The sequence below is a fragment of the Anser cygnoides genome, chromosome 4 (assembly GCF_040182565.1).
Source record: "Anser cygnoides isolate HZ-2024a breed goose chromosome 4, Taihu_goose_T2T_genome, whole genome shotgun sequence".
Taxonomy (NCBI): domain Eukaryota; kingdom Metazoa; phylum Chordata; class Aves; order Anseriformes; family Anatidae; genus Anser; species Anser cygnoides.
Window position 1 is genome coordinate 18,128,032 of NC_089876.1, and position 27,667 is coordinate 18,155,698.

General features: G+C 37.9%; 1 protein-coding gene across 4 annotated transcripts in view; it reads right to left on the minus strand.

The window, feature by feature from the left end:
• KCNIP4 (potassium voltage-gated channel interacting protein 4) overlaps positions 1 to 23,971 on the minus strand; it is a 433,785-nt gene extending 409,814 nt beyond the window's left edge. For 2 of the 4 annotated variants that reach the window (XM_048062815.2, XM_048062812.2), the window contains exon 1: positions 23,772 to 23,971. In XM_048062815.2, the coding sequence (XP_047918772.1) occupies positions 23,772 to 23,832 (61 nt within the window). In that variant the 5' untranslated portion in view covers positions 23,833 to 23,971. The remainder of the gene's footprint in view (positions 1 to 23,771) is intronic. The other 2 variants (XM_066995712.1, XM_048062816.2) reach the window with 2 other exon arrangements.
• Between the last annotated feature and the right edge of the window lie 3,696 nt (positions 23,972 to 27,667).

Genomic DNA, 27,667 nt, shown 5'->3' on the forward strand with positions numbered 1-27,667 from the left:
AAGCAGGAGAACACTTTCTGGCTTTGCAACTAATCAGTTCTGAGCACAGAAAATTTTTGAAATGTAATTAGCACTCAGTTAACTTTGTGCCAGTCGCCTGATGTTGGCACAGAAAAATCTCTCCTTTTAAGTGACTGATAAATGGAGAGAGGTGGGTTTAACACTGCACAGCATTAGAATACGTATTAAAAAAAAAAAAGAAAGCAAAGTTCAAAGAAAAATAATTGTATAAGCTCCTGCCATGTACATTATTAAAAGCTACTCATATACTGTGCACTGGATGGCTACTGAATTCTCTCGCTTAATTTGCGCTCAAATTACCACAGCAGTAAGCCTCAAAATAAGAATTCAGCAAATAGATGGATAGCTATTGCTTTAAAACAATCCAGTACATTGATATGGCCCAATGGAAATTGGAAAGCTAAGAACCAAGGAACAAAGCAAGATGCAAAAGTCTTCATTTGCGATCTGATGTGGCTTTTCTGGTTTCTCGGAAGCCACCTGTAATAGTTCTTCCACTGTCTTTAAATCATACTGAGAACCAAATCTTTGGCTCTTAGAAAGCCCTAAAAACTAAACGTATTTCCCTTCAGTTTAAAAGATTCTTTTCTTTCATTTTGTTTGTATGGTGTAACACTAGACATCTCTTCTGCCTTTCCTAGAAAAAATAAATCCCTTTAATTCTTCAACTAGACCATATTTTTTCATTTTTGTCCGTATTTGCATATAAAAGAACAGGGATAATTTATTCTATATATGTTGCAGAATGAAACAACCATTTCTGTGGTAGTGAATTCCACAGAGTCTGATTTTACTTAGGTTAAAAAAAGAAACATTTGCTTATCCCAGGTACTGATTTAGATATTGAATTCAATGAAGTTTTTCCAATGGTACTGTATATTTGCTATGTCTAGTTTTATTACCTTACTTTAGCTATCATATAAAAATAATCCCGATACAATTCTGATTTCAAGTACTTAATAAACTCAAAAAAAAATAATGTTTAAATCCTACTTGGTTACCCCTTTTTGATCAACACTTCTTAGAATGATGAAAAAGTAATATTTGTGCAGTAAATATTTACTTAATTACTAGCTTGTTAATTCATCTGCATATTGGAATGTTTTGAAGGTTTGTTTGTTTGTTTTAATATTTTGATAGCAATATTACCAAAATTTTTGTACATCCATTCCAGTTTCTTAGTTAAGCAAACAAATATGCAACTGGAAACACATACACAAATGCACCATTACATTTGCTCATGTCAGCAGTTCTGACAAATCTAATAGCTAAAAAACGTTCAACCCTAGATTTTGTGCATATACTATATATTATCAATTTTAACCAATCCTGAATTTCATTCATAAACTCACAGAATATTTTAACAAATAAACAGGAAAAAATAATCAATAATATTAACTAAACTTTCAAGACCCAATAATCCAATAAAATCTACATTAATAGATTTCAGATAAGGTATTCAAGACCTCCTTACCCACTGAAAGAAAGTCAGTAAATGCCAATGCTCTTCCAAAAGCATTCTGTGGGTTAGTTTGTACTGAAACATAGCATCAGCATTATCAAACCTCTCTAAATAAAGGCCACGCTTCCAAAACTGCGAGATCCTTGCCAAAGCCAAATCAATTACTTAAAAATAATTTTTAAAAGGGGGTTATTTCAGGTTTCCAGTACTACCCATTTATCACTGGGCTGGAAAAAACGCTGTGGAAAAAACTTCTGAATTCACTATTTTTGCTTCCTTGAAGCATCAACCTGATGGAAGCCAGAACAGGCAGGCACTAATGATAACAATGTAATCACCTTTTTTTAAAATTGGAAGATTAGGATCATTACCAGTGCTCTCGATGATATGAAACAGAGCACTGTAAAATTTTCCTGGTCATCTGAGGAGGATCCATGCTGCGGTACAAATGCTTTGCAATAATCCCCTCCCAAACCTTGTCGTGAGCCTGGGGAATGGGAGAGGAGCGAAAGCAGCAGGCAGCTGCAAGTAACAGCATGGTTGTGTGGAAGGGCATCACGGTGCAAACCACCAGGGCCCTTCTGGAGCCCACAGCAGCTGGAATTAAAAAGCTGTGGGTATGGCTGGATACCCACTAATACTGTCAGTCTCCTGGGTTGCAACTTTTAGCTTCTCCCCACAGGCTCACAGCCCCAAATTTTGTGTGAACTTTAAAGAGTCTGCTTGATCAAAAAAGAAATAAAATGTTCAGGCTAGTTCTGCTGTGAAAAGGGAAATTTCTTAGTATATTTAGCATCATTTCAAAAAGTTGTCAGGGCTCAGGTAACACATTTACAGTTCTCTTAAGCTGTGGTGTTTCCGACTTGAACTGGATGAACTGAGCACAGTATTTTTATCTTGTGTCCAAAAAAACATCCAATGCAGAGAAAAAGCATCATATTATTTCAGTATTTGAACTAAACCTGCATACTTCATTTTAATCACAAGATGATGCAAATTAAGGTATTTTCTTACTTCTGTGAAATTTCAGTGTAGTCCTTTCTCACTGTAAAGTGCGTACGTTTAATATTCATCTCTGGAGTCTTCAGAAGAATCAGGCCATGCAATGACAGTTGTTAGGGAGACAGACTGACATTACTCATAATTGTCTACCTCCAAAAAAAGTCAAAGCAAACCCCAGTTCCTTTACACAGAAGGCTGAACTTTCTACGTCTGTAAAAATAATACTAGGCCCAACACAGGTAAGTACAACATGCTATGAATGAATGGGTTTCAAATGGACAGAGGAATTTCCTACTAGGCAAAACGAGAAATAAAGTAAAAGATTTTTCATTCACTTACCCTCAGTCCCATTTGGCTATTTTTAAGTAAACTTGTCAAAAAGTAATGATTTGACCAGTAAAAAATTGGTAATTTATTTCTTCCTTGCATTAAGCATTCATTCAGTCAGAAAACCTTTAATATTCATGGAAAGGAACAGACATTTCTCTGTCACATTTGCCAAAATCTTATATATTTATATGAGGCACTGCTGAATGTCTCCATTTTAAAACAAAACACACAAATTCTTCTGTTGCTTTTGCCAGGATGATGTATGTTTTATTTGAAAATCATCTTACAAAATAATTAAAAACCTCAGAATTAACCCTCAATTCTCTCAAGTTTATTTTATTTATTTTTTTTTAAGAGAGAAAACTTAGTGGAGACTTTAGGACCCTGTAGCGCACATTGAAAAGTACAATTTTATTTTAGAGCACGCCACTACTCTCTGCAGAGCCCTTGAAACCTGATGTCAGCGAAAAAGAGTCATTATACTTGAAGATTTCCACAGGGAGAAACAAAGCATTCAAAATACTACTCTCCCTACCAATGTCTACAGTTTGGGTTTTTTTTTTTCTTTTCTTTCTGCTGTTTGAGTAAACTGTTGATGTTAAGGATAGGATGAAAAACTTCTCTGGAAGTGGAACGGAATTAATCATCATGGGAAGTGCCAAAATGCCAATGAAAGGGAGTTAACCTTACCTAAATTATCCCATTAATTGGTGCTGGATTGCATACAGCTTAAGTAAGAGTCTAACTTTGCAAGCCCTCAAGGGTGCAGAACTCTTATATGAATCGGTAAGAGCTCTATGAATAGAGAATTTGCAAGGGGAGGACATACCATCAATATTTGATTGGTTTTTTTTTGTTTGGTTTTTTTTTGGAGAATTTGAATTATACAGCAATGTGTCTGGTTTATTCCATCTAACATCATGTTGCACAGCAGTGTTTGTTACTTACATGGCACACCAAACTTTGCTAATCTATAAAAAGAAAGATATTAAGGTAATTGAGCAGAATGATGAACCAAGGCAGCCAGATATGAGCAACTTGATTTAAATACCCCATTACACATAGGCAATGTGATATCAAACCCATCTTCTTTCTCCTTTCCTGTTAAAGGGAGTTACATGTACAGCACAAATAAACCACTGGATGAACATTTTAAAGACTAAGTCATACAGATATCTAGTCATCTTCACCATGTCAGAAAGTATTTGAGATCAAAAAGTAGCAAGACAAGAAGCTAGACAGGTTCATAGCCTTTTTTTCTTCTCTACCTTTCTTTTTTTTTTTTTTCTCTATTTTCAAATACAGTTCTGTTAAGGCCTGATGCAATGTGTCTTAATATCAAACATATTTATTTAGATGTACCAAAAGGGAAAGTGAAGACATGAAAAATATTCCTCGTATCAAAAGTTTTAAATATCAAATGTGCTTTAAACAAGCATGTATAGCACTAATTTCAGCATTCTCTAGGTATCGATATCAAAAGATAGAAGGGCTATTATGAAATAATCACATAATACAAGAAGTGGTCCTTCAGTAAAAACAGTTTAAAATAAGTGCTTCTACTATAACTAGTTACCATAATCCTTTCCTAGCTGAACTGCAAATTAATCACAGAACAGTACCTTTAAGCCTGCTGCCATCCACATTAAATTAATTGCTGGCTGATTAGCAAAGAAATTCAATATTAATAAGACTTTATTTTTTTTTAAGTAGGCTACCAGGTTTCTGTGCAAATTATGTCCCAATCTGAAAAGCTAAACTTCACTGCAAGATAGAAGGAGCCATATAAATAGAATAAATGACTTCAAGAGCTCTCTTCTCAAAATCAATGTCAGTTCACTACTTCAACAGCTTTATAACTGCACTGAAGTGGTTTTAGTTCCAAAAGGTGATGCCCACATACAACACTTAACACTAGCTTTAATTAAGGTTTAATGTATCCCCAGATTGCCCTAAGCTAGTATTAACAAAGTCATTTGATTTAATGAATACAGAAACCAGAGTCTTAAACAGGCTCTACATTAATATGGCAAAAAGGTAACAAACTAATATAACCTGACTTTTTGGAGTATTCTCTTTCTTGCAGCCTGGAGAAAGGGTTTCCATCTTCAGTCCTGGTGACTATGTCTTAAAGCATGAGGGAGTAGAGCATGGCTGCAGGCTCTCTTTTTCATCAAAATACTTTTAATCCCTGACTATTTTCAAGCACAAATTCAGTCAAATTTTGTGACTTACCTCTTCTGCGGATGACTCTACATCTTCGAATAAAGATATTAACAGAGAAGGAGTTCCACAGGTGCACATCTCTATTTTGAGAAGTGTCAGTCATTAGGGTATTTTCTGTTTTGTTTTTCCCAGACATGAACAATTATACCCAACTTGGGTCTCCTTATCTGCATGTACACTCTTCTGTGTGGTTATGACTTTGTAAGTTTGAACGTGACACCTATTCCAGGCATTTGTATTGCTCCTCCAAAAATCACAACAGAATTTTCTCCATCCCTGGCCATACACTTGGGATTCCACCACACCGGTGGCCCCTCTATTGCAAAATACAAAACGGTCCAACAAGCTGGAGCATGTCAATTTGGGGAGAAGCTGTTTTTTTTCTGATAGTCCATTGTCCATGAGAGATTGGCCCAGTAAACACCAATTTCCTTTACTAGTGGGGAAAAGTATCAACATCCATAATGTAGTTATAGAGCTTGCACCATCAAAATAAGGAAACAGTGAAAAGATTGAAGCATTCTGAACACAACTATGAGATACTTATGATGGTCAATTTAGTTTACCTTTTTAAGCAGATTATCCAGTTAGCCGATCTAGTACAGGTAAGTGGTATGTACTAAAACAATCAGCCTACAGGTAGCTGCAGTTTTTCCTGAATCTCCTTTTAGTGGTTTTAATTCTTTCAATAAAAGGTGGTACATTTGAAGTACGGTTGTAGCCACGTTCTATTATATGGAAATACTAGTTGTCATTTTTGAAATTTAAGCATCTTGTTCTAACCTACACTTTGAAAAACAGGAAGTTTCCAAATAAGAAAACTGCTAATAAATAAACTGAAGCAACTGAACGTGTATCTCCTCTCTACTAAAATAAGCAGTATGGTCTTGACAAGTTCTAACAGAACGTTGTTTCAGCATGGAAAGATACTTTGAACAGCTGTCCCACTGAAGTCTTTAACATATGCTCTACAAGGTCTGAAGACACTGATAAAAAATCTGTCTTGCCTTCAAAACTGGTAGAGAGCTAATACGCCCACCAGGACCACCTCAAAGTGTCAACCTGTTTTTAAAAATTCATGAATTTGTAAAAATCTAATGGGCAATTTTCTTATGTATGCTTTTGACACAAGATATAACCTCATAATCAAAATTTGAAATAATTTAAATGCTTTGGAAAGGTTTCAGACACTTTTTCATTATTATTATTCTTTTCTAACTTTTAGACATGCAACAAATGCTTGCAAACAAGGTTACATTGATGCTTCATTGTAAGAATGAAGAAGTCCTTGAAATTACCTTTTTATTTACAAGAAAAGAGATTTCTGACAAGTACAAATATTTCAGCTCGTGTTCTTCCCTGAAACATTTTTGAGTGTGTTTTATTAATACTATAGTTTTTAGTAAGAAAATTTATGAGTTAAAGATTCACTTTTCTATCATAAAAAATATGGAGCAAAACCACAATAGTGATATCAGTATCCAACCTAGCAAAAAATAAGGCTCTAAGAGAGACAGAATTTCAGGCAGGTAAAACTTTCCTGTGATTCAAATAAAGATGAAGAGAAAAATGTAATACTACAATTCTAAAGAAAAAGCTCCAGCTTGTATTATGATACAATCACCAAATATTTTTCTTTAAAAATAGGCTAATATTGACATGAGTTCAGCTGTGCAGCTCCTTGTATTCGACTAGTAACTGAAAAATTCTTCACTTGACTGGAGGCATCTCTATACAAGTTAATATATGAGCTTTATAGCATCTGTTCTGACTGCATTTCTTAAATGGGCCATTATGTAATATCTAGATGGTAGTGCCATGGGCTACAACACATTAAGAAACTTTCAACACCATTTTATCAAAGTGAAAAATGTGAACAAACTCCAGACCCCTAACCAGGATTATATTTTCACTGGAAAAATGTGACAGCTTTGTACACATCCCAGACTTAGCTTATGAAAACCTCTGTAAAAGCCAGTATGAACAGATTTATCTGTTTTATCCAGCTGACCTATTAATTTCATTTATAAACACCATGGATGTACATCAAAGTCAACATACATGGACAGTGAAATAGAAAATAAGTTTTCTTGCATGCTGTATATGCATATGCACACAAATGCAGCATTTCAACAATGTGGCTCAAATCTCCAGCTATTGATGCTCACCTAGGCAGCCGTTGATAGCTATTCACAAAAATAGGAGACCAACAAGGTTGAAGAGGCAAATGAAGAGCTCTAGAGAAACTGCAAAAAGAATGGATCCCATTCCACAAGGGTTCTATGTACAGAAATAAGAGTTCTAACAGATAAGAAAATGAAATTAACATAAGATTTTACTCCCAAAATTATTTTCAGATAGACCACGGCAATAAAGTTCTAACTTTTTAGAGAGATGCATATTTTCAAATGTGTAATGCTTCAGTACTTACATCTTTGGGTAGATATTAAACAAAACCATTAAAACCTAATCACTTTTTTTTTTTTTGATGTTTAAGCATTTCACTTATCGAGAGCTGAAATAGTTAGCACCAAACACCTAAAACCACTCCTTTCCAATCCATAAACCATTAGTTACACGGTACATCTTAACTATAGAACAACTCTTCAAATTTCATAGATAACTACAGCCTTCCCTGCCATTTGTTTAAAAATATTAATTCCAGTTTTCTATTCTCAGTGATTATCATCCTTGGCATAACTTTTAAATACAAAACTATGCACAGAAGTCTATATAAAGATGAAAATGCCATATATGGCCATTCTGGGGGCCACAAAATCACAAGTAACCCTAAAAACTTAATTGCAATTAATGTACCTATAGTGTGTAATGGCACTTAAAAAAAAAAAAAGTAATTGGTTTCAGTCAGAATCACGGAATGGCTGAGGCTGAAAGGGACCTCTGGAGATCACTTGGTCCAACCCCCTGCTTGAGCAGGGCCACATAGAGACGTTTGCCCAGGACCACGTCCAGGCAGCTTTTGAAGATCTCCAAGGAGGAAGAATCCACTACCTCTATGGGCAACCTGTGCCAGTGTTCAGTCACCCACACAGTAAAGAAGTGTGTATTGATGCTCAGAGGGAACCTCATGTCTTTCAGATTGTGCTCGTTACCTCTTGTCCTGACACTGGGCACCACAGAAAAGAGCCTGGCTCCATCCTCTCTACATCATCCCCTCAGGTATTTACAGACGCTGATGAGAAACCCTGAGTCTCTTCCCTGTGCTGGAGTCCCAGCTCTCTCAGCCTCTCCTTATAGGAGAGAGGTGCTCCAATCCCTTCATGATCTGCCTGGCTCTTTGCTCAACTCTCTCCGTTATGTCCATGCCTCTCCTTGGGGAGCCCAGAACTGGGCACAGTATTCCAGGTGTGGCCTCATCAGTTTCAATCACTCTCAGCCTTCGAGAATTTACCATTAATAATTTCCATTCTTAGCTTACATCAAACAATAGCATTCCTCTCACACAGCTCTGCAAAAACCAAACCTGTGTGGTGTTTCTCAAGTTAAATGAATATGGGAGACAAGGAACAAAGTCTTTATCTACTCAAGATTTTAAAGCACTTTTCATAGTAGGCTGAGATGGTACTTACATGAGCTAAGAATAAATCTGGTAGCTGCGTCATCTCTGAGATAATTGGATTTGGAAGCAATTTAGCAATGTTTAAAAGAAGTATAATCACTCTGAACAATACACTTGATTCTTTAAGATAGAAAGGCATTGCAAGGTGTAGTTTCTAAGCTTGAAAAATATGGTGAAGACCAAATGAAATTCCTTTGGCTTTGTGGTCATTTCTATAGCAAGTGAGAATAATATTAGACCCTACAGTCATGGTGTGCAAGGAAAACCCTACTCAACTGCTATGATCAAACTACAAATGTACTTACAGACATACTTAAAAGAATCTGTAAGCTGCACAGCTTTGGCACTGTATTTCAGAATTTCAAATTCTGGTGCCGTAACAAACTAATGTGAACCAGAGAAGGTACAGATGCCCTGTCCCTGCAAGTGTTCAAGGTGAGGCTGGACAGGGCTTTGGGCAACATGATTTAGTGGTCTAGTGGAAGGCATCTCTGCCTACAACAGGGGCGTTGGGACTAGATCTTTAAGGTCCCTTCCAACTCAAACCATCCTATGATTCTATAATGTAATATAAAATGTTACCCAATCTCCATACTGATTTATACTCTTTGCAGTGCTATTAACAGTTTCTCCTCAATAATACTAATGCTTGGTGATGGTGATTAAATCTTAGGAACATCTCTGACAGAGAATTTGACTTTAATATTTTACAAGATGCAATTTTGTTGAAATCAATATCTACTCTGAATATTTTACTGTATTTTAGCAAACGTTAATATATATATATATAGGCCCAAACTTTAACAAACATCCTTAAAATATTAGCATGGCCCCCAGGAGTGTCTCCATAAATTCCCTGAGCTCGAAAGAATCAGATTTGAATTCTGCAAAGCAGATGAAGCTGTAATTCAACAAACACCCAATTTCTGGGCCTCTAGAGAAGTGGAAGACTCCCACAGTGCTGTCTGATGTGAACATATTTAGCATTTCCTTTCAGGTTGGGGGTGTGCTTTCAGAATAAGTCACCTAATACTCCTTAGATACCACATCTTGGTTCACGTCACAGAATGGATTTAGAATGCACAAATTGGATTCTTTTAGATGAAACTAAGAAGGAAGATGTGCTCCAGAAGATCACTTAATGTACTCCAACCATTAGCAGGTATTCAGTCCATTGAACTAGCCAAGAGCCAGTCTGAAATAAAACCTTGTAAAGTTTTTATTCATCATTACTGAATACCATTTCATTCTGCAAATCCTATTTCCCAAATCTAGGCAGAGTCTGAATGCCTAGACTGAGAAAGTCATGATCTTCCTAAGCCATCTCAATTTAATTTCTTTGTCTCTTACCAATTATTTTTCTTCAAAACTTCAGAAATTGTCCAGCAACCTTATTTTAAGATGGCGAGAATTTTAATTAAAAGCATTGTGAACCTATCACCCAATGAACAATGCAGTTCTCTTTACAGCACTATCAAAAGGTAAATAATAGCTTAATGTCTTAATAGCTTAATAAAAGGCTAATGACTAGTCTGATAAAAAGTTATACAAGAACAGGCACAGCAAATACAATACATTGCCTGCTTTATTTCCAGCTAAGGTCAAGTGTCTGACAAAGTTCTTCTGAAGTAAAAAGGCAATGCAAGGTTGATGTATTTATGGAACATTTAAATTAAATTCAAAGGGAGAAAAAATACCATGAAGGCAAAGCCACACGATGTATAAAATGCATTAGTTGTGATGAACGTTAACCCTGTGAAGCTGCCAAAGTATACACAAAAGAAATGATGTTATATATATACAAGTATAAAAATCAACAGTGTAACGTTTTCCTAGCAAGGAAAAGGCGAGGAATATTGAATGGTGTAAAGTCAGAGCGCCAGCTTGGTGCCTCTAGAGGACTGCCTGATAAAAGGCTCTGTCTGGGCTAGTTAACACAGCTTTATCACACCTCACAACTGAATTCAAACACACAGTTTAATTTATTAACATGCACAGATGAGCTATCACAGAACTCTCCTGGAACTACAAGCCTAAAGAACCATACCCCTAAACTATCAAACTATAAAAATGAATTTTGAAAGGATAGATAAAAATATGCTGTGGTCATTTGCATGCAAGTACCATTCTAATGGCGATTTTAATCAGGCACCGGGCAACAAGTGAAATACTTTTGGAGTATATACACCAAAAATTACAACTAGAAAGGCTTAAGCTGGCATAAAAGTTAAAATACATGACATCTTTCTTGATTAAAGTCTTAGATACATCAGCCTTGAAAAACGAGAGAGGAATGAGCATACACTATTTTATCATTATAATAACATTCAGTTAGACACTCGTATAAAGCAGAGGCACATCTTTTCAAGTGTGAGATGGTACACCACTGATAAAAATAATCTGAATAACAAGTTTTTGAAGCTTCAAAAGCTTTACTATTGCCTGTGACATTGACTTTTCGTGTTAAAAATTTGTTTAAAGCAACTGTCTTCAGTTTTTATTCATGGAAGAGAAAGCAAAGATGCTAATGCTACATATAAAATGTTGAAGAGCTAAAAAAAATCCTAAGAAAACATGCAGTTCATAAAAAGGTCACTGTCAAAATTTCCCCCTCACCTGTATAATTGCTTTCTGAAGGGAAGGTCCAAATCTAACACCTGGAAAGCTGTGCAAGTTCAAGTTGTCCTTCCCCCAATACCCATTCAGATCACAAAAGATACCAGATCTGGAGGCCCGTGAGGATCCCTACAGACTTTCATCAAGCTTCCCACAGAAATAAGGAAGAGCTGATAGTTGTTATTTCTTGTAACACAATGGCTCCTATCCCATTCCAAATTCTTGAGAGATGCTTTGTACAAAAGCAAAAGATTTCCTGCACTGCAAGGATGCTTACTTTACAGTGACTGCTCCTCACACCCAACAGGAGCTGGGAGATGATGATTTCACCTTTGTCGAAGACATAACTCTTACTGAGCACTCATAGGATTAGACCAATTGCCATCAACAGGAGCAAGATGAAACCTCTCCTACGTACAATGCAACAGCTTCCAGAGCTAAGTTGAAAACTGCACCCTACTTTTATTTTTTCAATTTCAAACACTGTGGTTAGTGAACAGGTTTTGAAGTTAGAAGATAAAAAACAACATCCAAAGATTCATTTGTAAATTAGAAAACATGAGGCAGAGTTCCACAGAAATAATCTATCCTATAGAAACCTAAACAGTTTTTCTTCATTCTGTAACATCTATGTATCTGGGAGGTCTGACACTGCTGAACACATGAAGCGTGGAGTGTTTTGCAAAAGAGGCAGCCATTCTTACTTGAAGATATAAACAAGACAACAGTCTGCAATATTTATGAAATAATGGTTTTGTTCTATTCTGTACTGTAAAATCTAGGGCAGGTATTTCATCGATTATGTGTACCAGGCTTTACAAGTAAGAAGATTTACTTCAGAACTAAGAAAAACTTTGTACCAGCAAAGATAAATTCTGGAATAGATTATCTAACAATGTTATGAAGCACACAGTACCGGTGGATTTTAAGTACGCATTAGAAAAAAGCTGTCTACACTAACGTATAAACATTTGTTTCTGCCTTTGGCCATCAGGATAGATGGCGAGACTTCTCAGCTTCTCTTTGAAACTATTTTTCTGTAACTATGTCTCTATTGCTTTTATCTGAAAATTACAAATAAATCTGTTGTAATAAAAAATTTGAGCTGCATTTTGCATCAGCCTTCTGCCCAGAGTAGACCGCTGCTGATTACATAAAGTTGTACATTCAGAGAATATAGACCTAGAAACTTGACTATGTCTATTTCATTATGAGACAGAAAATCGACAGCTTTCTTGGTGGTGGTGTTTGTTTTTTTCCCCTTAAAATACAAATCTCTCAAACAATGATATTACCCAAATATACCAGCATTCCTTGAAAAAGTTTTGTTTCCCATATAGTAAATAAGTAGCTGACTCTTAAAAAGACAAGTTACAATTTCAGTGGCCTCAACAGAGAAACAGATTCTACTTATATAGCTCATTTGTTTCACATATACTTTTGCATTACATTAGCATTATAAGGTGCATTGTCAGTGTAGCTGGGTATCCTATAAAGCTACCATCTATCTTTTTCTGGTTTAATAACTTACCGACCACACAGGAAGAAATAAAAGCTTTATTTCTTTCCTTCTCTGTAACACATTTCAGAATCTGAAGGACTAAAGTCTAGTTCAAACATTTTATTTATATAAAGTGTTGATGAATAAAAGGTTTTATTTATCAACAAAGTTCAAAGGCTTATGACAAAGCATATTTCTTGAGTACAATAGGATGATTCTCAGTTGTAATCACTACACTGCACTGCAACTGTCATAAAATCAGCCCTTCTAATCACAATGCAACAGGCACCGAGGGATTGAGAAGATCCATATTAATTGCCTCAGTGCAAGGCGCAGTTAATCCATATGCCCTCTCTTGGAACACAAAGTGTTGTTTTAGTGTTGTTCAAACAAGAAGCTGGCATCAGTTTATGTAATTAACTGTATGTTTACTATTGAATACACATTTCTTCTAAGACTACATCTGCGAAATGGACAATCTACCACCTATACAAGCAGAATTATAAGTTGCCACTCACCAAATAACAGTTTGATAATGCCATCAACTTTTTGCTGTTGTTTTCAGTGAGGAATTAGCCTCTTAACTGACAGCTGTTTCCACATGTATTCTTTGTGATGCAGCATGCTGGAGAACACACCATTAGTGTTATGGGTTCTTGAAAGGCTTTTTTGTGTTTTCCCTTCTTCTGAATTCTTTAATTAAAAATGTCTTAACAGGTTGTCAGTCTAGTAGTAATTTAAAGTGTTGTTGATAAAACACTCCTTAATAAGATGTTAGAAATATACTGACACCTTTCAGATAGCTTTACTTTCCATTCTGAGCAGGTCAAAATGTTTTCGCTTTTGTATTTCTAAATATATGGAGTAGCTTTTGAAACCCGGTAAAGTAAAACATACAGTTAAATTATGATTTTTAATTCATTTTTTTAAACATCATGAGGTTTTATCTGAATAACACCCATATCTTCAGGAATTAAAAAAAGTCACTGATTTTTAAGAAGTCTGTGATGACTCAAAGACTTTATAAAGATTGCTTCTTGTTTCTAAGTCTAAAATATAGAACTGTTTTATTCTATTTTAGTAACAGAAAATTAGCTGAACGCAAAAAAAAAAATGAAGTGCAATGGAGGCAAATATTGTTACAGGTCTACATAATGCCTAAATGTTCTACAACCTTGCAAGCTAATTAAGCAAGGTATTTTAACATGCATCTGTATGATTTTAAGTCTCACTAGCTTATGTGTTTAAAGAAGAGCTAAAGTATTAGGGGGAAAGCTTGATAGCAGGTGTGCCATGTAAAGAGCCACGTCACCATATATCCTCAGTTGCAAGTGTTCCTTCCTCCCCTTAACCTCATCATATTTTTCCTCCTGACTACTGGAATTCAGTTTTATAAAACTTGAATAGAAACCTAGAAGTTCACCGAAGACATCGCATATTCTCCTCTCCTTTGACTGACAATCAAACAAACTTGAAAGAACTGTGTAACGCCTAAACATCATCAGACTGAGGTATAAGATTACACAAGGAAGGAGAGAAAGGGCCCTTTTGGCTGAGGGGTTCATGTGCCCTTTCTAAGTGGCACCCAAACAGAGGCAGAACAGGGAGATATTGCTTGAACTGCTTGGAGGTTCTGTCTTCTCCTGCAAAGGGGATATTCACCACCAAGTAATGGACAGCAGAAAGGGCAAAACCCATGCTTGTTTACAAAATCCTTACCGATATCTGACCTCCTCTTTCCCCAATGCCCGGATAGGGAAAGAAGTGTGCAGTCCTACAGAAATGGACTGAAAGCAATAGATTTGAAGAAAAACAATGAAGTGGGTTCTTAGGTCCTAGCCACAGTTCACTCCTTTACCCAACTCTGGACAATAGCCTGGGAAGACAATTGCACAACATGACATTCCAAAAAGCAACAGAGGACAAAAACAAAACATACATACATACAAACAAACAAAAAAAACCCTCCCACATTCATTACCATCAACACAGAGATCAAAGATCATAGTATATAAATACTGTATGTTACTAATCCAGTAGCATGAAGACCTCTGTATCTTAATCATACCTGTAAGTTCTGAGAGAAAGTAGTTTCTTTATTATTTTTTTTTCCTCTTTTCCTTCCTTAGGCATCTTAGATGCTGGTAGACAGCATAGCCTGGATGTGCACCTAAGAGCCAGTGTATGCATGTATTCAATTACAGCATCTTTTCAAAAATAACAATGAGCTTCATTATATACTTGTTTCACTTACCAGCAGGTGGATGCTGCCAGCACACAATACTCCAGAGAAACAGTCTAGATTTATCCTCAATAGACAGCATTACTACATGTGATACTTTTTATAACACTGCATCTTAGAACAAAATCTGGCAACCTCAGATGCCCACAAATCAACATGAGAAAAGGAAATATAGAAAGAATATAAAGAATTAGATATGTAGGGTACCATTCCCTTACTGAACAGTGGAATATACATCAATAGTCAGAATGATAAAGGACATCTGGGGATCATCTGACAGGCATACTGTTAAAACTCAGGACCTATGGAGATCTGAGAAAACACCTATCGTATTGTTACCAGCATTCAATAAAGCAAAACATGATTCTATCGCTGGATCTACTTGATATGCATCTTCTATATTGTTTCAAAGGAGTATTCTTTAAGGATTTTCCCCCTATGTATTTTAGATAAACCTGGTTCGCTTATCTCCAGTGAAAGAGAATAAAACAGCAGATCCCACAATCAGCTTGCTCAGATACCACCAAAGCCACACACATAAGAAGGCATTTCTGGATCTTTTTTCTCTCCTTTCTTTTACCTGCTCAGGACTGGAGCCCCACAGCCCAGCCTGTCATTATCCCTGTGCTCACCTGTGCAGCACACACACAGCACATCCCTCCATGGTGCTCAGGCTCTACGTGCAGGGGCTCACCCCGCCCCATCCCGATGCTTCCAGCCCAGAAGGCTTGGTATTACGCACCATGGCGTGCTCTGAAACAAACCATCTTGAAAAAAAGTCAGTCCTTTCTAGGATGTTCTTTGAGACCATGAGCAGTAGTGCTCACGCCAAAGTACTACGAAAGAACTAGTTCAGTTATTTGGAAACTGTGATCATACCTTGTTAAATTACAGTACTTAACCTGTTTACAGGCTCATCTACATACTATAATATTCAAAAGATTCTTTTTCAGTTGCAGCAACACTTGTATCTGACAGATATACACAGCACAACTTTCAGAAGGTCATAATTTTAATTGCATGAGGCAATTATATCACATTCAAAAAAAAAAACAAAAAACCAACCCTGTATTTTCCCTCCATTCTAACTTACTGCACGCATTTAGGACATTCTCCATTTAGTGCAGTTCTTGTTGTTGTATTATGTTTAGCTCTTGTTTGGCAAAATGGTGCCTTTCAATATGTTTTTATTATAACATATGTTGTAATATTGTCAAAAATTCTAAGAAAGTCAAATAACTATATTTAATTTTAAAACTCAGAATTACTTAAATTTTATAAAATTTTCCTCAGGTTGTTCAATAGTGATTAAACCAAACTGAATTCCTCTGTGCTTGTAAGTTAGGATACACTATAATTTCTTTGTTAAAAAGCATTACCTTGAATTAAAACTCAAAGCAAAAACTATACAGGCAATACAAGTAAAGAACAGGACATAATGTTATACTGCAACTATTTAAATTACTTTTTTAAATAATTAAAGACTATGTTTTGGTGCACAAACAACAAAATTAAAAATATATATATTTCTATATACAGATGGATATTTGTCAATATTGCAGCATCCATGTCTGCAGTGACTCAGTGATTTCATCTGAATCATATTGCTTCTGCTCTATTTAATAAAACCATTCAAGGATTTGGAAATCAATTGGTACAGATTACCAGAACCATTTCTGTGAGAGCGTACAGAAAGTCAAATTTCTTGCAGGAAACAAGTTAGGGATCTGACCCAAGGTGTCCTCAACTAGCACAGCATGAGCATCACTAGCTTCAATGTTTCCTACTGTAGTCCTTTTATACAGCAGGGAAAAATAGCCGGAATGCAACATATTGCGATGCCCAGACAGCAAATGCACCTTTGGCAGCACGAGCCAGGTAGTACAAATTAGGGAAGCCCCCCAGATATTGTATCATTAAGAGACTAGAGAGCTAATGAAGGGGTGCTTAGACATGCTGTTCAGTTTACTGTTAGGCATGTAGACAAGTGATTCAATAAGAGGTTTTGGTCGTTTGACTTTATTTCAGGATATACTAGAGCTATAAAGCTTTTAATTACCATTAAGTATTTCCAGCACAGCTGTTTCCTTCCTTTATGTGCAGTCATGTAATCTTGATCTGTGTTTCAGTTCCAGGTTTAGTGTTCTCCTGATTTGCACAAATATTAGGGCCCAAATCCTTATTCACTGCAATTATTCCCACAGGTATCAAAGGATATATAGGTATAGTAAGGAGACACAAATGAGTTACTGTGCTGACATGCTCTTCTGGTTGTTCTCACTTTGGGCAAGAATAAATGACTTTAAAAGAAAAACAACGACAACAGCACACCACACTGTGACAAATCAGAGCCATCATAATGTTTTATGGCTATTGTTTAAAATTCTAATAAATCCTAAATGTTTCTTCTGGATTATAAGCAAAAGCAAACTAATTCAAAAATAAGAAAAAGATTTGTTGCACTAAGACCTCATGACTAAAGTATCATTCATAAAAAAATCTCTGCTGGAAAGACAACTGAAAATTGAAAGAACAAGACAATGTATCAGTAAAATGGCCCTTTTTTCCTATCATTAAAATAGCAAACACTTTCCTACTGACAGGATGAAATAAAGCAACCACCTTGCAGTCTATGTCTTAGGACGTTTAGAGCCTTTAATTTTGTCTAACCATTTCTATGCTGTCACCACTTAGTCATTTTGTGGCATACTGATGTAGCATGCTGTAGAGTGCTAGATACTTCATGGTGCTCAGGGAAGCTTCTGGGTTTACATTTTCTTTGGTGAAAATATCTGGCCTACAAATAGAAATATTTTTTCCTGTAATAAAATCCAAACATCGAAGCGTGAAGCATTGTTCTTAACGGGTCAAGACATTTATAGTTAAAAATTCCCTATTATTGTGCCCTGCACCTGTAGTTCATTTCTCCAGCGGACACACAAGCATCTACGACTTTCATTCCACTGTCCGTGTCACTGCAGCATAAATTTCTTTAGAGGTACAGTTTATAGTTGTGATTCCCTGTCGTATGTTTTTAAGTTGTTTTATAGGTGAAAAAGACTACAAAAGAAAAGTAACGCTATATTTATTTCAGACCTCTGACAGAAAGCTAGCTCCTTTTAATACCATATTAAGTCTCTGCTAGTCTGCCAGAAATAAAACACAGTATGTGTTCAGATATACAGCTTTTATTCTGTGTTTGGGTTTATTCTTAGAGGTGAATGGATTCGATATATTTTTCAACCCAACCACATATTTTAAAGTGCTGCCAATGTATAGTTTTCTATGGACCTTTCAGATTCATAGCAGCAAGGCTGGAGCCTAACCTCCTCTGCTGCTGCATGCATGAAGGCGGTAACGCCGAACTCATCTCCTCTGGAGAGAGTGAGAATGGGGAGTCCTCATCTATATGAGCCCATGACACAAGTCTCCTGCAATACAATTACAAAATAATAATTAAGAACATCACAAAATAATTTGACTCCCTGCCTTCCACAGTTCTACAGACAAATATATATATATATGTTTTCACTTCTCTTCCACATCGTACCTGGTGTAACCAGTGAGAAACCTGGGCCAAATGCTGCCTACCCAGCCAAGCAATAGCAAGCAAAGATCAGGGAAAACAGGATTCTGAAGAGACAACAACTATCAAAATTTTAACACCTATGTCAGCCTTTTGTCCCTTCACTTTTGACACAACCACACATTATAGATCAAGCCAAACATTATAGAGATATAACGTCCAAACAAGCCCATTAACCTCACCATTACTATCTCCAGCTATGCTGCCATGACACACTCACAAGAAAGAAGGTCTTTATATCTGTGACCCTTACTCCCCAGAATAGGCCCAAAACTATTAATTAAAGGATTCTGTTATTTATTAGCACACACCACTTGATTCAGACTGTATTGAGTACAACTACTGGGAAAAAAAAAAAAAAAAAGATTTGGCTCCTGGCCCAGTGCACAACCTCGTGCCAATATTTTCTCTCTCATCTCAAATAGGAGCAATGGCCTCTGCTAATAGCAGACAATAAATGACCAGCATTCATTTGGCAAGCAAGGTTTCCCATACAGTCTATTTCAGTGCTCTGTACACTTGCAAGAGAGGACAAGCAGAATTTGGGGGAGAAGGATAGTAGGGCATGCTGGCAAGAATGCAGATATCTATGAAACAGCGAAGCAATCAGGCGTTGTGGTATTTTTAGATACTTTCTTTTTCAAGTGCCAAAGATTCTGAATAAATCACAATGGCAAACAGGATGGCTGAGATGGGATAGATTACAGCTGAACAGTGCGCAGATCAAATATTCAGCTCCAACCCAAAGCATGAGTCCTAAGTGCATATCTGATACACTGTAAAAGCTTTCCATGACACAAGCCATCTACTTCTCTTACAGCTACATTAACTGCTAGACCCTGCATCTGCCTCTATATATTTCATAAAGTCTAAAAACACCTGGAATCAGTTCTCTAAACTCTATACACCTGAAACTTGTCCAGACATTTGGTTATTTGCATCAACTCTCCTGTCGTGGTTAGTAACTTTGAAACACAGAATAATGAAAAGTATATTTTCTGCAAAGTCTATAAAATTGATACTGGTGGGAGGCCAAAGCATTTTCGGCATTCATATAAAATATGGCTCTCAATACAAGAATTTTGCATATAATCACTGCTTCATGTGCTCACTGAATGCAGGAACTGGTGATAGAGGCAAAGACCAAATTTTATACAGAGGCTTACACTGCATTTAGGTCTCTCAAAACTTCAGTTATTTCCTCCGTCGTGCAGGAACAGAATATGTTTTTATACTTCATATACATGTTTTTATACTTTATTTGTAAAGATACCTCCTGTATTAGATCAGGAGTCCATTTAATTTATTCCTTCCCTTGCATATTTGCCAATTTCACAGAACCACATGGAATTTGGAAGCAGCGTTTCTGACTGTGGCTCCTACAAAGAGAACATATCTGTGTTACAGAGGGCTCAGGCACAGACAAGATCCACTGGATACAAGTGCACAAGATAAAACAGCCAGAAGATCTATCGTATCTATGATGACACGAAGAGTGTTAAGGGCCAACAGACCATTAGTGGCCAAAGTGATACTGACTCCTGACTGACAGCATGCCATATGGATGGAGCTCCTAGACAACCCAAAGCTCTGATGTATTTATTGGTGGAAGTTGCCTGGAAAGTCACCACCTGCTTTTCATCGTGTCAGGTGAATCCCAACTTGGCTGTGAAGGACTTGGTCCAGTATATACCTCATTATTCCCGTATCACTCAGTAGGGTACGCTTTTCTTTAATATCAGTTGTACCTTAAGTAGTATAAAAAACTGCTTTTTATTCCCTCCCTCCCACCTTTTTTCTTGTCATTGTCTTCCAGTGCATTTTTTCCTTACTTTCGTCATTTTTCTTGCCATCGCTTTTCCTAAATTGTTATATTTAACTTTTCCCTTGTGTAGTTTCTTGTCCTTCTGTCACTGCTTCCTTTGTCTTCTAAGAATGCCTCAAGCAACAAGAGCAAACCATTCATTAAAATCAAAAGTGAACGCTATCGCACAAGGATCTCTCAGAGGTATGGCAGAGAATACCAAACTAAGAAAACTTCAAGTTGGATAAACACCTTTCAATAGTACTAGTTGTTCTGTCTTCTGCACATACTGTAGAAATGACAGCCTCTTTTCTGACATGCAGAATTTGACATTGCCCTGTCTAGCCACAGAGAAAGCTTCAAAACTTGTCATAAATTTACTTCACAGCTTTTGTCAGGATTTCTATTGTTTGAACAAGGAAGGGCATACTGGTCAGCACAATTCCCATTTTGAATTTATGATACTGTAAAGTAAAGCAAGCAGTGCATACGAAGTGCCTCATTCATATTAGTTTACCCCCCACCTTAAATTTGTCCTAGACATTCAACCCACAGAACACCTTTTGGTTAAACTTACTCATGCAGGTAGCCGCGTGAACTTGTTCTAATAATCTCCCTCTGCTCTTCTGGTTTTGCCAAGACCATTGCCTTTACCCAGTAGCAGACAAGTTTTGGCTATCACTAGTACAAACACAACTTCCCCACAGACAAGACATTGATAAAGACTGTTTCATGTGGCAGAGGGATGAAACAGTTCATCTTTACAATGGCTGAGTATTTCAGAGAGGAAGCATTTTGCTACTCAACAACTCCCAGTGGTGCTGCAGCCGACGCTAGCTTGAATGTAAAAGATGTCCTCCAAGTTGCAATACAGTAAATGTAAGGGGAAGAGTGGCCAAAGGGCATCATTACTCATTTAAAGGTACAAAGTGGTTCCTTTGTTGCTAATAATTTTCATAACTTAAGCTGCTTGTGTATTGCTTGGGCTTTATTTCAAAAAAAATGAAATGGAAGAACAATTGCACTGCTTTCTGTTGGTTTCATTTACTGAGCTTCACGTACTACCTTTAAACCCCTACAATAATTCTACTGCAGACATCACCATTTAAAAAATAAGTAACATTTTAAATATTGTTTGTATTTGAAGAGAAATAGTGATAATAAATCTACTGAATGCTTCCTTATTAAATAACCAACAAATGCATTCCAAAATGCTGATGGCCCTGGGAGACAACTAGAGAAGAGAAAGGTGGAAAGAGAAGTTCAGATCAAAAAGGAACAAAATTTTGAGACTATGAACATGTGTGCACTCCGTCATATAAGGAGGAAGCCCAGAGCAGTGAAGCTAGACACTGACTTTAACAAAAATCAAGCTAGTGATGGGATATAAGTTGAGTGGTGATCTCAGGTATGTCACTCTAAGAAAAGGGGCTATCTCCTTTTAGCTCTGTCATTTTTATTATGCCAGAAGTGGAAAAAATAAAGATAACTTATTTCTGAGAGATGCTCTTCCTACATCAACTCATGTTTCAGTTAGATTTTGTTTTCTTACTTTAAAACAGTGCAAAAGTGTATCTTAGCTCTGACCATTACAAGCTTAATATGAGTTAAATCCTTCCTTCATTTCTAAAAATGACAAGACATATCAAGAGAACCAGAATGAAACACATGCATAATATACAGCTCAACAGAAAGTATTTTCTGTAAAAACATCACCTTGATATATCACATTATTTGTATGGCATGGATTCAGATAATATTTCCCTAGTTTACACACAGACGCTTTCCCGTTACTGCTAACCACACCTGTAAGATGAAACATTAAGTTGCAAACTTTCTTTATTCTTCAACACCTACAGTAACAGCCCATAAACCAAACTATGCCTCAATAGCAGCTGTACAAATCCACTGCATCTGAATTACGACCCAAGCTGTGTTTTCCCTGAACAGTCCTGCTGGGTGGTTGTACAGGTGTAGTTAAGAGTCTGCCTGGTGTTTGCCAGTGATGGTGTATGTGTTAAGGGAAAACAGACTGACTTTCTGATATTTAACAGAAGAGACCTGTAAGGCTGACAGTGGTATGTGGAGGGACACATCTGAATTATAACTTTGGGGCTGAGATCTGAAAAGCAGCGAGAAGTATCACAACATGACTTTGGTGGCTGAGCCCCTTGCTGGATAACCACAATGTATATTTTTCTGAAGCTTTAAAGAAATGCAAAGCCAGTCTAACAATTGAGCTGATAACCTAAAACGAACTGCATACACAATTGCAAAAGTTTCTTATCCCTAAGGGAAGTGATCTAGTATCCTCTTTGAAGGGCTCCAAGCCCTATCAAATGAGAAAAGCTGGGAGACTAAGGAGAGAGAAAACCGAGTGCAATCCAACAGAGGGCACGTGGCTGTGAGCCTCCTCTGGCAAGCAGAAAGACTACTTTGAAACATCAGAAAACAGTGAAGAGTGGGACTCCACTGCACCTTTCAAACAACTTCATGACAAGACTGTTACTCTACACTGGCATTGCACAGTTTATGAGAAATCTAGCAACACAGAAGCAAATATGAAACAGCTTTCCATCTTTTCTTTTTAGAGAGCAACTTTCCTCTATTTTTGACTGCCTATTTTGCAAAGTTTTTCAGCTAACTCTCCAACCTTCCTCTGCACCACCTTACCTTCAACAGAGCACCTTCCTCAGCAACAGCATGTTACACACATCGCACCCACACAGCTTCATTTCTAAATAAACCTGTTTCCTACACATGCTGGGAGAAAACTCCAGCACCCTGGCAGCGACGGACCACAAAGCACGCTGTTCTCCTCCCTAAGGCACAAGTTATTTTGTAACCTCCCTCAGGTGCGTGCACACTGCAAATTGCAGTACAGAGAAGAGACAGGCAGCAGGTATCCTTTGGCTTAGAACGAGCTGGTCTCCATCAGGTAGTTACGCAAGGAAGGTGCAAAGGAGACCAAAGCAGGGAGGCGTGAGTGGGACTGACCAAAATTACCTCCTGGGAGTTAGCACCAGAGAGGACGAGAGGTTCGTACCCAGCACCAGATCATTTCAGCGAAGGCAAAAGTACCAGTTGGGTCACAGCAGGCACCTTACGGCGGGCTTTGCGAAGCGCTGACGGTTTCCCAGCCCCACATCCCAGGCACTAAGCGTTTGCTTACCGTCCCCATAAGGCACACGCACATTTTTGCAAGACACCACAGATGCATTTCCCCCATGCAAGCAGGCAGCTCCCCCCCCCCCCCCAGCCCCACGCCAAGTTGCAAGACTTGCAGCTGAAAAGGTGTGGGGGGGGGGGGGAGAAACCCCAAAATAACTACGAGGGAAAAAAATAAAGGGGGGAGAAAAATAAAACAAAATCCCCGCGCCCCCACGCTGCTCCCGTCCTACCGCCTGTGGAGCTGGCCTCCTCCAGCTGCGCCGAGATGCTCTCCACCCTCCTCACGTTCATGCTGGGAGCCGCGGCGGGGCCGCGGGAGCCGGAGCGGGGCGGAGCGGGGCCAGGGGGCGGCGGAGCGGAGCCGGAGCGGGATCGGGATCAGGATCGGGAGCGGGGCCCCGCCTCGGCGGCGGCGCCTCCCCCGCCACCCGTGGCGGCGCGGCACGGGGCGGGCCGCGGCGCGGGGCTGTGGGACGACGCCGTGGGAGACCTGTCCCGGTGCGGTCCCCGCCGGGCAGGGGAGCCCGAGAGCGGCTCCCTGCCCTGCCGGGGCTCCGCGGGGTGGGAGGCGGCGCCCGCAGCCCGAGCAGGGCGGGCCTGGCAGCGGGGAAAGCCCCGAGGGAGAGCCCGCGAGGGCCGGGCCGTGCCCGCCGCCCTACGGCTTCACACAGGTGGTTCTTGGAGCCCCTGTCCCGCCCCGCCTCGGTGCCCGGGCGCTGGCGGCACCGAGCCCTCAAATAATGGAGCTCCTCTGACTTGTGCTCCACGAGCACCTACCTCTGAGGGGTTAGCAGGGGCTGGGGGGCTCACAGCGCTGCTGCTGCCCACGGGTGCTTGTCGGAAGAGCTCCTGGGGGGCCACCAGCTCAGATCTGAAAGAGCAAGCCTGTATCAAACAAAAAAAGCCTGTGTCAAACCCTTTCCTTGTTTACTAAATGCTGTATTTGGCCAAATTACGATCGGTTGTGCCATAGGATGTGAAACGTAGGAGGCAGCGTATGGAGCATAGAAATAACACCTGACGGAAATGGCTTGTTTGGCACTTTGAACAGCTCTGGGAGAAATTCAGGCAATTCCACTGAAACTAAGGAGGTCCTGCCCAGTGATACCTGGAAAGATTTGGCCATTATGCTTAAAGAAAAATGGAAATGGCATTTAATAGACCTTCATAGCACCTCTAATTTATAACGGCCTTCCATGAGAGAAGAAATCATTAGAAAATGCTTCAACTATGGCAGCTCTTCCAGTTCATTTCTATATGGTTAACATTTTAATCTTCTTTACTATTTCTTTTATTCTTACATGAATAATGCCTTGTTTTGGAAATCCCAGCTATTCTTTTGTTCGGTGTGTACATTCCCCAACCATCATAGTGATTTTTTCAAGGCAAATAAAGTTTACAGACTTGCTACCTAAAACCTTAAATATTATTTTGGTGTCTGATTTCATATCATTTCTTGAACCCGGTACTAATCAGATTCTTATCAGCTGAAGGATAAAGGTGTATTTGCTACACCATACTGCCAAGAAATGATTTATGAAAAGACTCCTACCTTCTTCTATTCCATGGGACAAACTTACGCCTGTTTTCACTCCAAAATGGTGAAATGACTGGGCAGACAGAGAGCTATATATAACATTAGCCAAGAACAACTCAATGTTGAGTAGCTTCTGCCAAGTGATCTTTTCTGATAAAAACACATGCATTGCTGCAGGTTTAGGAAAGACTGTGAAGAGTCAGGATTCAGAGTACTGTATTTGCTAAACACCATCAAAAGATTTTCATTCTATAAGGAGAATCCTCGGGTAGCCAAAATATGGCTCCCCTTCATGAGAGAAATTCAAAGGAGTGAGAAGAGAGACCAGGATTTGGTTTCATTATCAAGAGTTGAGCTGGCTTACTATTGAGAAGGTAACCTACCGATAACTCTAATGCATCACAACTTTGCAAGAGACCTTGGTGTCACACATACATAGTTTTCAGAGTGAAGCAATTCTGATTTATGGCTGTCACCTCCTTTTCCTCACTATGCCGTACCCCAACATTGTATCAAAACTCTGTGAGTTATGAAAACAATCTAAATATACAGTAGCAGCTGGTCATAACAGAGTGAGCTAGGGAAAGAACGGTAGTAATACATCAAAAACACCTTTGCAGTTGCCAGGTAAGATAGATATTTGTCTTGTGTCTTAGAAAGAATTACGGGTATGTAGCACAGCACGCAATGTGAGCACTACAGTGACTACCAAGTTTGTACAGAGAAGGCAGTGTGTGTAACCTTTATGATCAATTGTGTCTGAGGCAAAGAAAAAAGAAAGTGACCCAAATAAACTCAACAGTCTCTATCAATCTACATGCTTCTCCCAAGCTCATCTCCTTTATTTTTCTACTTGCTCTCTGTTTCCACCCACCTGCTCTTCATCTCCTGTTCTTCTTCATAAACCTTGCTTAAAATAATTTGATCAAATTCCTTTGCCTATTTTTTTCCTTTTTGTTCTCTCAGGACATAAAGATTTTTGTTGGAAAAAGCCATAGATTTTCCCAAGCTTCCATTTGAACTTTTCCAGTTCTTGGCTGTTTAATTTTCTTTCACCTTCTAAATACCAGTTTTCTTGTTTCACCACTACCGCCATTGAAATCCAAACATCAGCATATTTACCACTTACTTACAAATTAGGGGTACAGTACTAAAAATGAAAGCCTAGTTAAAAATAACAGGGCAAAACCTCAGTTAATATAAATGAATATAATTTTCTGACTTCATAAGCTATAACAGTAATAGAACCATGCAGATTTTCAACCACTGAGCATCTGGTTTAATTTTAACTAAATCTGGATTATGACAAAGGTTGGCAATAATTCCTGAATATAAAGATTAAATATGTGTAATTTTGATGCTATATGTAAAAGAAAATATACCTCAATGTGTTTGTTTTTGTTTTTTCCGAATTTGCTTTAAAGGGAAAATTCTGTCATTTACCAAACCTGATTCAGTTTTCTCCAATTAGCATGTCAAGACCACGTATCTGCTCTATATAACATTCAGTAAAAATTGACATCAACTGTGATTTCATCCTTTCTATATAATTACATTTCAACGTATAATTACATTTCTATGAATATAGAGTTTCATTCTAGTTCTAGTTTCTGTTTTTCAAAATGTGTAATTTCTTCCTTCCTGATTTATTTCAAATACTTATTTCAGAGCTAAATGCTAGTAACACTTTGCTCATATATTTAAGGGTACACGTATATATTAAGATTTATTCCAGTCACCTATGATAAAATTTTAATTTCTTCTTTTTGAAATCGTTGATGCAGTTTCCACTTGATTTCTTCAATTAGAAGCTGAATCAGCATATTTTTGTTAGCCTCAAATGTAAACTAATTGGAAAGACTTAACAAGACTATGATTCCTATGTCCAAATCAAGCTCAGATTTCCACAGCTGTTTAAAATATATAATACGTAGAATTAATTATTAAATCATGAAGCTAGACTAGGGATCAAGGAGTCATTTTCATCCAACAGAGAAAATTAATCAAATCATCTTAGATGAATCAAGATTATTCATCATGATTTCCGGTGGTAATACGTTCCTCTTAGACAGGACCTGATTTTTTCCTACTTATTTGTGTAGATGAGAAAAGGCTTAGGCTCAGAAAGCATATAGGAATATCCAAAGATTCAGTCCTTTCAGCCTCTTCTACTTCCCCACTGGTCTTGGGACATCTGCAAAGGGCTAACACAGTTAGTTCAGCAACCCAAATTGTATTTGCACAAAGGATCTGAATAATTTATAATCAAGCAGTTGAATAGAACCAATATAACCCCAAATGATTCAGTGCATCCACGTGCTGATGGCCTCCTGAGAAGCCATTTATTTCTGTAGTGCTTCCTCTGCTGGAGAATGGCCCTCCAGGTGGGGCCCTTTCTTGACTCCCAGAAGTTGTAAATTTGTCATTCAGCTTATAGTGCACGTCACTTATGATGTTTTTCCAAAAGATTAAAAATACAAAAATAAATAAATAAAAACAACTAAATTAGTTTGCCACTTACTTCTAGGATAAATTCTCTTCCTCCTCCAAAAAGTAATAAAATTCCATTTTGCTAGTTTTTATTCAGGC